At 44.4% G+C, this 12,507-nt stretch overlaps 1 protein-coding gene across 2 annotated transcripts in view; it reads left to right on the top strand.

Annotated features, from left to right (window-relative positions):
- The window catches only part of cc2d1a (coiled-coil and C2 domain containing 1A), a 107,351-nt gene that overhangs the window by 66,082 nt on the left and 28,762 nt on the right, over positions 1-12,507 (top strand). For both annotated transcript variants that reach the window (XM_039770482.1, XM_039770483.1), the window contains exons 18-21: positions 1,495-1,568; positions 3,158-3,216; positions 7,797-7,848; positions 7,946-8,045. In XM_039770482.1, the coding sequence (XP_039626416.1) occupies positions 1,495-1,568; positions 3,158-3,216; positions 7,797-7,848; positions 7,946-8,045 (285 nt within the window). The remainder of the gene's footprint in view (positions 1-1,494; positions 1,569-3,157; positions 3,217-7,796; positions 7,849-7,945; positions 8,046-12,507) is intronic.

Below are 12,507 nucleotides of genomic sequence, written 5' to 3'. Positions count from 1 at the left end.
TGAACTGATGATTCTATGCCTTATTGCCCATCTCATTAGCTTATAGACTCGGTTCGGACCTCGCCATCGTTTGGCTTGGAGACCAACGAGGAAAAGCTTGGGTTGTTGCTGCAAGAGGTGTTGGTGAGGCCAGCAGGGGGTGCTTACCCTGTGGTCTAAGTGTGGATTCTAATTTCCCCGTGCAGTGGCCTGGACACTGCTGTAAAAATGGAGCCATCCTTTGGATGAGACGTGAAACTGAGGTCCTGACTCTCTGTGGTCTTTAAAGATCCCTGGGCATCCTTTGTAAAGAATAGGATGGATCCTGATGTCCTGGTTAAATTGCCCACTATGGCTTAGTCATTCTGGCCCACTAATCATCCCTTGTCTCTAATTGGCTCTCACTCTCACCCCTTCACCACCTAACACTTCATGTGTGTTGAGTGTACTGGCACAAAAATGGCTGCCGTTACATCATCCAGGTGGATGCTATATATTGGTGGTGGTTTAAGTGCCTCCCCATTTACTATGAAAAGCACTTTGAGTAGTGAGAAAAGTGCTATTTAATTTTGAATAATAATAATAATAATTCTAATTATCTGTTATATATATTTTCCTTCTGGTTTATCCTGCTTCCTCTTCAAACCCGGTGCCGGCCACACGGCATTTCTCGATTCCTATTCGTCCTCTTCCAAACCCTTCCCCACGCTGCCTGCGGCCTCCCATGCACCCCCACGCCGTTTTTCTCGATTCCTATTCCTCCTTCCAATTACTGCGTTCCCTGCTCCTCTCTAATGACCCCATTGGTGTCACGTCACCACCCTATATCTAGCCTGATCGCCTGACCTTTCACTTCGGCTATGTGTGCGCCTGGGAGTCTTTTCCGTAGCCTGCTACAAGAAGGTGCTCTCTCGACCATTGGCATTGGTTTCGCTCCTTGCTTTTTTCATTATACTGCAACGGTTGTTTCCTAAGCCTTTGTTATAAAATGAATGACAGTATCTTCTCTGTCGACGGGTTTTTATACAACATCATCTATATTCCGGGATCCGGCAACTGCCTGTTCCTATCAGTGGGTTATTTCTTGACACAAACGGTTGATGAAGGCAATGCACCATTTTCCATTCCTATTCTTACACCGCCATATGCTATGGCGGGCTTCGGCTATCTAGTAATCCACCCATCCATTTTCCAACCCGCTGAATCCGAACACAGGGTCACGGGGGTCTGCTGGAGCAAATCCCAGCCAACACAGGGCACAAGGCAGGAACCAATCCCAGGCAGGGTGCCAACCTACCGCAGGCTATCTAGTAATAATTATTATTATTATTATGTTGATTACGTGGTGACTGTAAAGTTAGTTAACATTTTGTCTTCCATGATATACCTGTTAGAGATGACACATATTTCAAATTGCTCTTCTGTACTGTCCTAGTGGTGTCTGTTAATGTTTTCAATATTTCTTATACACACATTGCTGTTTAACTTAATTTCTGACCTCTTTCTCCCTTGCAGGATCTTCCCCAGTCTGTCGAGCAGTGATATGATCCTGACAGTGGTGAAAGGAATCAATTTACCGGCACCTCAAGGTAAATATGAATGCAAGAAAAAAAAGGTTTCTCACTGAACCAAAAAGTTATTGCAAAAAGACAATTTCCTCTCAGAGGTTAGCAAAGTATATCAAATATCAAAAATTGAACCAACACGACAGAAATCATAATCAGATAAGGAACTTTAGAAAAGTGAATGTGTAACCCAATAACTGAAATGAAAATGATAAAAATATTGAGTTGCACTTCAAATTGGTTGTGCAGAGGGTGAAGAGAGAAAGGCAGACGGGAGACTTCCCTGGACTTCTTCCTGTCATGTGTGAACCTCGCCCCGGACACAGACAGGCAGACACGTTCATGTCACCCACAATCACTGGTTTATTTTCGTCGTTCCGACGTCACTGACGCGCCCGCCGTCTCTTTCAGACTTTGCAGTTCAGCCTGGATGGCACCTAGCACCTGCAACATGGACAAGCACAGAAAGTCAGTCGACGATTGGCCTACCTGCTTGTCAGTCATCGCCGCCTGCTTTCTGTGAGGCTTCTCTAGCCCAATCGGGTCTCTCCTTGGCACAAGATGGACGTTCCTTGGTCCCGCCTCTATACAATCATTGGCGGGCACACAAGACACCCCGTCCAATCTCGTGCCCGTCTCAGGGAAGAATTTCCGGTCCGCGGCCATCTTGGCTCCTCTCCTCCTGGTGCGACGCCATTCTGGCTCTTCAGGTTGCAGCGTCTTCTCCATTGCGGATTCTTTCGCCGTCGTGGTGACCCCTGTCGTCTTCCCCGGCACTTCCTGGTGTGGCGGAAGTGCCGGGCCCCTGGAATAATGAGGCACTGGGGCGCCGCCTGGCGGTGGCCACGGGCCCCTACAGGGCTGGGCTTCCAAGCCCTCCACCCGTGGTCCCCAACAGAACCAGGATGGACGCCCCCTCGCGGCCTGGAGGAGGCACAAGCCCTCCTCTCGTCCTCCCCCGGCCGGGGACCACACATGTTACAGAAAGTTCTAGATCCTCACATCACATTCACCTTTTAATACCCAAAAGGAGGCCTTTCAGTTTATCTGGCTTTCTTGCTTAGCTCAGTGCTTACTTGTCAGTCACAGCATGTTTTCCTTTCTTTCACAGGATCATTAAGATCTGCTTTAGTTTCTATACTTAAAGGGGCACCTTGGTTGCCTGCTGAAATTGTTTAACATTTTGGTTAATCATTGCGTATGATAAATAAACTTAACTACCTTCCCATCCTTAAAAAAAAAAAACCCAAAAACACGTCTGTTGTAGCTGATGGCGGATAACACAAAAAACAAATATTGTCAAACTGACTTAAAAAACAGATAAAAGCTGAACAAGATGTGATGCCAAGTTACCTTGAGATCTTGAGATACAAGCTCTAAAAGACAACGGTGGGTTCACCAAGTGCACACAGACAGGCTCACTTAAAACAGTACAAGAACAAAAAATTGTCATTCTTCAACATCTGAGAGTATGAACTAGAAAAATTAATCTTTCTAGGAGCTTACGGATATTACCGTGTGAAAAATAATTTGTAAAAGGTTATACTTCTGCAGGAACACTTGCTTGGACATTACTGTGCTTCATTTTGTTTCTTTTTTCTCTTTGCATTCAGGGGTCTCACCAAATGATTTGGATGCCTTTGTTCGTTTTGAGTTCCCCTTCCCTTCATCGGTAACCTGCTTTTTTTCTATCATGCTTCATTACAATGTAGTACGGTATGGTATAGTATATTTTCATTTGGTAAGAATGTCAAGCTGTCTTCCTAATTTTAAGCATTACCTACGTCCATGAAATGTAGATAAATGTAATTATTGCTTTGCCTGCAGTTTGGACCCCCCGCCCCATTAAATATGAGACGTTTGATAAACAAGAAGAGACCACTCAGTCCTTCAGGCTAAGATGCTTCCCAATGGTTGTCAAAATTTGTGCTTGAACTGCACGACTTCTTAATTTGCTCCACATTCACCATGAGTTACTGCTGCGCAGTTTCCATTTTAAATGCACTCCATTTTGCAAGATCTACCTTGAATTTAATAACAAATGTTTTGAAAAGTTAAAACACAAAAGTTGTACAGGCAGTCCCCGGGTTACGTACGAGATAGGGACTGTAGGTTTGTACTTAAGTTGAATTTGTATATAAGTCGGAGCAGGTCCATTATTTTAATAAAGGCTGTTGTTGACCGACTGTAACCAAGTGCTCTGACGATGAATGATGGAGTTTCACGTCTCTCTGACCTTTTTATTATTTCTACTTTATTTTCAGTGGTGGTGGTTTTTCTCTTCTTTATCACCAGCACTCGCATCAGATTTGTGTTTCAGAGACATTGTTGAAGGGTGAAGACAAAAGGTTAAGATGAGCTCTTCTGACCAGCACTGCAGCAACAACAACATTTATTTCTATAGCACATTTTCATACAAACAGTAGCTCAAAGTGCTTTACATAATAAAGAATAGAAAAATAAAAGACAGAATAAGAAAACAAAATAAATCAACATTAATTAACATCGAATAAGAGTAAGGTCCAATGGCCAGGGGGGACAGAAAAAACAAAAAATACTCCAGACGGCTGGGGAAAAAATAAAATCTGTAGGGATTCCAGACCATGAGACCGCCCAGTCCCCTCTGGGCAATCTACCTAACATAAATGAAACAGTCCACTTTGGATTTAGGGTTCTCACGGAGTCACTTGATGATGGTCACGTAGACTTCTGGCTTTCAGTCCATCAATGCTGGTGCATCATGATGCTTTGAGTAGGTGGAGGTGGCGCAGGTCGCCACCACAAAGAAACCAAAAAAAGAAACAGAAGAGAGAGTTGGGGTCAGTACAGATTTTAGAGCCACTATGAATAGTTATTATGATGAATTGAACATATAGAGTATCAGGATTAAGTTAAATTGAAGTTATAGAAAGGCCATGTTACTGGACACGCTATCACAACAGGAAGGCACCCGTCGTCAACACGTCTGGTGTACTAACAAGAGACAACTTCCAGCTGTGTGCGTAATGGTACAAGCAGGCTTAAGTTCATCACCAGCTCACCTCACAGTCGCCTCCACTACAGCATGCTGCCTGAAGCGTCCGCCCACCGAGAACGCACACAGTGAGGCGAAAGGCATGTAGTGAATCGCCCACCACCGCCCCCCATTCAACAGGCAGCTACCCGAGGCACACTATATATGCTACTCCCCACTGCCCTGTTCACCCTCAATGGCCTCCGTTCAGCCACAACCGGGTCACCGCTTGCAGCATCACCAGCCGCCCACCGAGATTGAATGGGGCAGCCGTGTGTGGTGTGCGGACAGTGAAATCGCTTGCCGCCGGGAGCCGCCCGAGGGACACTACACTGTGCAAGCAGCGAAATCGCCCCCTCCAGCCTCCATCCAGCCACCGCTTGCAGCATCCCCAGGCCAAAGATGACGGAGCGGCAGTTACTGAGGCGCATGCGTCGCAGCTGTAGCCCCGTTTGTATGTCGTAGGTCAGATGTCCGTAACCTGGGGACTACCTGCATATCTAAAATTATGGATTTCTTTCACACATTTTCAAACTTGGTTAATCCAAGTCGGGATTATGGGTGGAGGAAACTTCATCTTGAAGCATCTGCTGCAAGGCAGGAATCAGCCGTAGATGGGAGGTGATAACGTTGTGTGATGCCTGGGTGCATACAACCACAACAACATTTGTTTCTTGAGCACGTGTTCATATAAATGATGTAGCTTAAGGTGCTTTACAAGATGAAGAAAAAAAATATAAAAATAAAATTAGACAATACTTATTAACAAAGAATAAGTCAGGTAAGTTAAGTAAGGTCCGATGACAAGGGAGGACAGAAAAAAACAAAAACTCCAGAGGGCTGGAGGAGAAACCAAAATCTGCAGGGGTTACGAAACTATGAGACCACCCGCTCAGCCCCCAACTGGGTATTCCACCTAACATTAATGATCCAAATCAGTTCTCGTGGTTTTCAGGCTTCACTTGGAAGAATTAGACGATGATGGTCATGTGGACCTTGCGCCTTCAGTCCATCAATGTAAGGACTGCACGGTGCTTTGATCAGGTGGTGGGGCCGCAGATCGGCACCACAGAAAAATGGAAAAAGAACAACAGAGAAAGAAGGGGTTAGTATGGATTTCAGAGCCATGAAAAAAATAAATAATTTAATGCATATACAGAATATCAGGGTTACGCTAAAATGAAGCTACGAGGAAGCCATGATAAAATAATGTGTTTTTAGCAGTTTTTTAAAGTGCTCCAGTGTATTAGCCTGGCAATTTTCTACCATTAACTTATTCCAGATTTTAGGTGTGTAACAGCAGAAGGCCGCCTGCCCGCCTCACCACTTCTTTTAAGTTTAGCTCTTGGAATTCTAAGCAGACCCTCATTTGAAGATCTAAGGTTACGATTTGGAGTGGAAGGTGAAAGGCCTGGAGCCGATTACTTAAGGCTTTTTAAACTGTAAGCAGTATTGTAAAGTCAGCTCTAAATGGCACAGGTAACCAGTGTAGTGACGCTAAGACTGGTGTGATGTGCTTGGATTTTCTTTTCCTAGTTAAGATTCTGGCAGCTGCATTCTGCACTTATTGCAATCGATTGATGTCTTTTTTGGGTGGTCTTCTTAGAGGAGTACAGCCGCCCTAACCCCGACACAGACAGGCTTATACACAAGTTCTCCCACGGCGCGGGGTTTTATTTACAGCTGGGGAGAGCTTTTCTCTGCTTCCCATAGCACAACACCGTACAGCAAAGCAATAAAGCACACAGTCCCTTTGATGCCGCCTTCAATCCCTCACACAGGCCTTGCCCTCTTCCCCCCGACTCTGGCCAATGAATGCTGGCGACTGACCCCTTTTTATAGGGTACCTAGAAGGACTCCAGGTGCCTAACAAGCTTCTTCTGTCAGCACTTCCGGGTGTGGAGGATGTGCTGCCAAGTGGGGCCCTGCAAAACATCCAAGTGCCCCCTGGCGGTGGCCACAGGCGCCAACAGGGTTCAGCTTCTATGTTCGTGTCCCGTGGCCCTGCTGGAAACCAAGGGGGCTGCCCTCTGTCTGTCTTGAAAATACTGTCCCCCCCCAGTCCTTCCATCATCAGGGTGTCCTGTCCAGGTAAGCACCTCGGCTCTTTGCCACAGCTGCTAATTTCAAAATTTGTGCCAAGGTGTTTAGCTTTGTTCGATTGGGTATCTTGATTCTGTCCTGTTGTGATGTCACCTGCACAATCCTCACCCCTAGCTGGAGTGAAATCCTTTCCAGTTAGGAGGTGTGATGTCGGTTATTTCAGTTTATTTTTAATCCAGTTTCCACTTTGTCATTTTGGGGTACTAATGTGGGAAACAAATGAATTTGAATGATTTTTAGCACAAGGCTACAAGAAAACAAAATGTGAAAACAGCAAAAGGGTCTGAAGACTTTGTGAACGAGCTGAATGCTGCATTTTATTTTGCCTTTGGGACATCCTGGTGGTAGGCCAAGTGTTGTTTATACTGCATCTGCTGTCTGTTCCAAAGGTTGTATATGCTGGACTCTGAGATGGATTTAAAATAAGATAAGACGACCTTGTGTTGAGGAGCTGCATTTTGTTAAATAACGACTCGGCGGTGCCTTCTTTTGTGGCACCTAGCACAACATTCACACAAGTATGAAAAGCAGAGAGAAAGTTAATCTGTTAGTAAGTTGGAATGAAGATGAAAGTAAAGTCTGTTTAAAATGAGAAAGCATTTACATGACTTTGGGAGTCAACTAAAAAAAATGTTTAATGCTTCCTTCGCCTGATGTAGTATTAAGTTGACCCGCTGTGTGTTCTGAGCTTAGTGTGGGTGTGAGAAGACCTACAGCGCAGATTTTGGCACAAGTTCTGAGGGTTGAATACGTCTGTGAATGAGAGATTACAGTTTTTGATTTTTAACAACTTGCAAACCATTTTCACTTTGTCATTATGGGTTATTGAGAATAGATGGATGGTCAAAAGTGACCAATGTATTTGTTTAAAATAAAATCTACAAGTCTGAAGACTTCTGAAATCACTGCACATGTTACTGTTGTGAGGCTTTAGGCACCTAAGAACGCTAAATAAGAATATAATGAATTGAGTTCAATACCTTTTTACTGTATATGTCCTCTTTGCTGTCTTTTACTCAGTTGTTCTCACACTATAATTGGACCTTACTTGTTTGCTGCCAATGCCAGTGTTTTATTTTGATCTATGGTGGAGTTCATCCAATGTTTTTATGTTTTGTGCCTGATGTACCTTGTAGGAGGAAGCTCAGCGTGATAAGACGAACACTATAAGGAATACAAACAACCCAGGTAGCAATGCGCCAAGAGCAGTGCATGTGTAAATGATTCTACAGTATAAATCACTTTATTTCGTGTTCATTTAACTGCCATCTCTCAATCTTCACAGAGTTCAAGGAGCAATTCAAGCTGAATATAATCCGTGGGCACAGAGCCTTGAAGAGAGTGGTGCAGTCAAAGGGAATCAAGTTTGAAGTTGTTCACAAGGGGTATGAATTTTACTGATCATGTAGTTGTGCTGAGTGTGTCTTAAGGGTGATGGGGGCAACTGCTATGTCTAATCTAGTTTAGCAAGAAAAGAGAATGTAAACAAAACAGAATGCCATTATGAGCAATGCTTCACGTCCCTCTCTGACACACCAACCCTGAGGACTATTCAGCAAACGTGTGTCAGGAAATGACGCAGGGAACTCCTTTATACTAACAGCAGTACACCTGTATAGCGCCTCACAAGTCAGAAGTTTTAAATTTTGCTATTTTTTAATCCTTATGACATATACTGTCTGTCTGTCTGTCTATCTATCTATCTATCTATCTATCTATCTATCTATCTATCTATCTATCTATCTATCTATCTATCTATCTATCTATCTATCTATCTATCTATCTATCTATCTATCTATCTATCTATCTATCTATCTATCTATCTATCTATCTATCTATCTATCTATCTATCTATCTATCTATCTATCTATCTATCTATCGGTGCCGGTCATAAAGTTAGAATATCATGACTAAGTTGATGTATTTCAGTAATTCCATTCAAAAAGTGAAACTTGTATATTAGATTCATTCATTACACACAGACTGATGTATTTCAAATGTTTATTTCTTTTAATTTTGACAATTATAACTGACAACTAATGAAAGTCCCAAATTCAGTATCTCAGAAAATTAGAATATCAATTAAGACCAATGCCAAAAAAGGATTTTTAGAAATGTTGGCCAACTGAAAGGTATGAACATGAAAAGTCTGAGCATGTACAGCACTCAATATTTAGTTGGGGCTCCTTTGGTCTGGATTACTGCAGCAATGCGGCGTGGCATGGAGTCGATCAGTCTGTGGCACTGCTCAGGTGTTAGGAGAGCCCATGTTGCTCTGATAGTGGCCTTCAGCTCTTCTGAATTGTTGAGTCTGGCGTATTGCATCTTCCTCTTCACAATACCCAATAGATTTTCTATGGGGTTGAGGTCAGGTGAGTTTGCTGACCAATCAAGAACCGGGACACCATGGTCCTTAAACCAGGTACTGGTGTCTTTGGCACTTTGCCAGGTGCCAGTTCCTGCTGGAAAATGAAATCTGTATCTCCATAAAGTTCGTCAGCAGCAGGATGCATGAAGTGCTCTAAAACTTCCTGGTAAACGGCTGCGTTGACCTTGGACCTCAGAAAACACAATGGACCAACACCAGCAGATGACATGGCACCCCAAACCATCACTGACTGTGCAAACTTTACACTGGACCTCAAGCAACGTGGATTCGGTGCCTCTCCTCTCTTCCTCCAGACTCTGAGACCTTGATTTTCAAAGGAAATGCAAAATTTACTTTCATCAGAGAACATAACTTTGGACCACTCAGCAGCAGTCCAGTCGAGACGTTTCTGACGCTATCTCTTGTTCAAGAGTGGCTTGACACAAGGAATGTGACAGCTGAAGCCCATGTCTTGCATACGTCTGTGCCTGGTGGCTCTTGAAGCACTGACTCCAGCTCTTTGTGAATCTCCACCACAGGTTTGTTTCACAATCCTCTCCAGGGTACAAGCAGTTATCCCTATTGTTTGTACACTTTTTTCTACCACATCTTGTCCTTCCCTTCGCCTCTCTATTAATGTGTTTGGACACAGAGCTCTGTGAACAGCCAGCCTCTTTAGCAATGACCTTTTGTGTCTTGGCCTCTTTGTGCGAGGTGTCAGTGGTCGTCTTTTGGACAACTTGTCAAGTCAGCAGTCTTCCCCATGATTGTGTAGCCTACAGAACTCGACTGAGAGACCATTTACAGGCTTTTGCAGGTCTTTTGAGTTAATTAGCTGATTAGAGTGAGTGTGGCACCAGGTGTCTTCAGTATTGAACCTTTTCACAATATTCAAATTTTCCGAGATACTGAATTTGGGGCTTTCATTAGTTGTCAGTTATAATCATCAAAATTAAAAGAAATAAACATTTGAAATACATCAGTCTGTGTGTAATGAATGAATCTAATATACAAGTTTCACTTCTTGAATGGAATTACTGAAATAAATCAACTTTGTCATGAAATTCTAATTTTATGACCGGCATATCTATCTATCTATCTATCTATCTATCTATCTATCTATCTATCTATCTATCTATCTATCTATCTATCTAACAATCTGTTATATACAGTAGTGCCTTTCACATCCATCCATCTATCTACAGTATCTGTCTATTATATAGTGCCTTTCACATCTGTCTGTCTGTTGTTTGTGACCAGTAGGGGGCATAGCAGCACCCCAAACCCCAGACTCAACTACACATCAGCAAGCCCCAGGTACAAATAATAGTTTATTAATAATGAAATACCTCTCAACAGGCTTCTCTTCACAATATACAGTAGAACAGTCCACAGTCTCTCTTCTCTGTGTATGTCCCACTTCCTTTCACTCTTTTCAACAAGTTTTGATCTCTTCCTCCTGACTTTGACTCCCTGGGCCAAGTATAGGACTCTCTTTTAACTTCAGACCTCCGAGTACTAGCTGAGCTTAGTCTATTGCCTTCAGGAAGCACTTCTGGGTTAGCCAGGAACCCAAAGGTCCTTGTGCCATCAGTATCCAACAGTTTCCCCAGGCGGCCCTCACAGGTCCCTGCAGAGCAGGCCTCTGGAAGCACTACTGCCATGCTGCTCTGTGGGTATCCATACTGGGGCCTGCCAGATGGGATGCTGCCACCCAGTGTACAGGAAAACGTTCTGCCCATAACAGACAGTCAACCGCTGTCTCGATGATCCAGCTGCCCAAGCCCAATCAGTGTGTCCTCCTTTGCTTGCTGGGACACCAACCCAGGTGTAGCTGCTGCCACCGCATCATTCTGTTTCCATGTCCTGGCATGGCAGCGGAATATCACCACCCACAATTACAGCAGCCCATGTGAGCAGAGAGCTGAAAAGACTTCGTGCCAGCAAAGCAGCAGGTCCAGATGGTATATCACCACGACTGCTGAAGGCATGTGTGTTGGAACTGGGGAGTCCTCTACAGCGCATCTTCAACCTGAGCCTGGAACAGGGGAGAGTCCCAAGGCTTTGGAAAACATCTTGTATCACCCCAGTCCCAAAGGCATCACGTCCTGGTGAGCTGAATGACTTTCGGCCTGTTGCTCTGACGTCACATGTGCTGAAGACCATGGAGCGGCTGCTGCTTCACCACCTGAGGCCACAGGTCCACCACGCCCTCGACCCTCTGCAGTTTGCATACCAGGAGAAGGTGGGGGCGGAGGATGCCATCATCTATATGCTACACCGATCCCTCTCCCACCTGGACAGAGGCAATGGTGCTGTAAGAATTATGTTTCTGGACTTCTCCAGCGCCTTCAACACCATCCAACCTCTGCTCCTTAGGGACAAGCTGACTGAGATGGGAGTAGATTCACACCTGGTGGCATGGATTGTGGACTATCTTACAGACAGACCTCAGTATGTGCATCTCGGGAATTGCAGGTCTGACATTGTGTTCAGCAATACAGGGGCGCCGCAGGGGACTGGACTTTCTCCGGTCCTGTTCAGCCAACATACATCAGACTTCCAATACGACTCAGAGTCATGCCACGTGCAAAAGTTCGCTGATGACACTGCTATTGTGGGCTGCATCAGGTGTGGGCAGGAGGAGGAGTACAGGAACCTAATCAAGGACTTTGTTAAATGGTGCGACTCAAACCACCTACACCTGAACACCAGCAAGACCAAGGAGCTGCTGGTGGATTTTAGGAGGCCCAGGCCCCTCATGGACCCTGTGATCATCAGAGGTGACTGTGCAGAGGGTGCATACCTATAAATATCTGGGAGTGCAGCTGGATGACAAATTGGACTGGACTGCCAATACTGATGCTCTATGTAAGAAAGCTCAGAGCAGAATATACTTTCTGAGAAGGTTGGCATCCTTCAACATCTGCAGTAAGATGCTGCAGATGTTCTACCAGACGGTTGTGGCGAGTGCCCTCTTCTACGCGGTGGTGTGCTGGGGTGGCAGCATAAAGATGAAAGACGCCTCACGCCTGGACAAACTTGTTAAGAAGGCAGGCTCCATTGTAGGATTAAAGTTGGACAGTTTAACATCTGTGGCAGAGCGACGGGCACTAAGCAAACTCCTGTCAATCATGAAGAATCCACTGCATCCACTTAACAGGATCATCTCCAGACAGAGGAGCAGCTTCAGAGACAGACATTTGTCACTGTTCTGCTAAACTTGACTCTCCTCTCTCTCTCTCTATCTATCTATCTCTCTATCTCTATCTCTCTCTCTCTCTCTGTTATATAGTGCCTTTCATATATTTCTGTTTAAATATCATGTTGTGTCTTTCCTATCTATCTAATTTGTACATTTGTAAAATGATTTTCTATTATATAGCGCCTTTCCTATCTATCCATCTCTCTCTCTTTCTCTCTATCTATCTCTCTGTATTATATCATGCCTTTCATATCTAGCTGTCTGTCTGTTATAT

This window comes from Polypterus senegalus, chromosome 12 (genome assembly GCF_016835505.1).
Source record: "Polypterus senegalus isolate Bchr_013 chromosome 12, ASM1683550v1, whole genome shotgun sequence".
In the NCBI taxonomy this organism is placed as follows: Eukaryota; Metazoa; Chordata; class Cladistia; order Polypteriformes; family Polypteridae; genus Polypterus; species Polypterus senegalus.
Note: the sequence above shows the minus strand (reverse complement) of the source record. Positions and strands in the feature narration are given on the sequence as shown.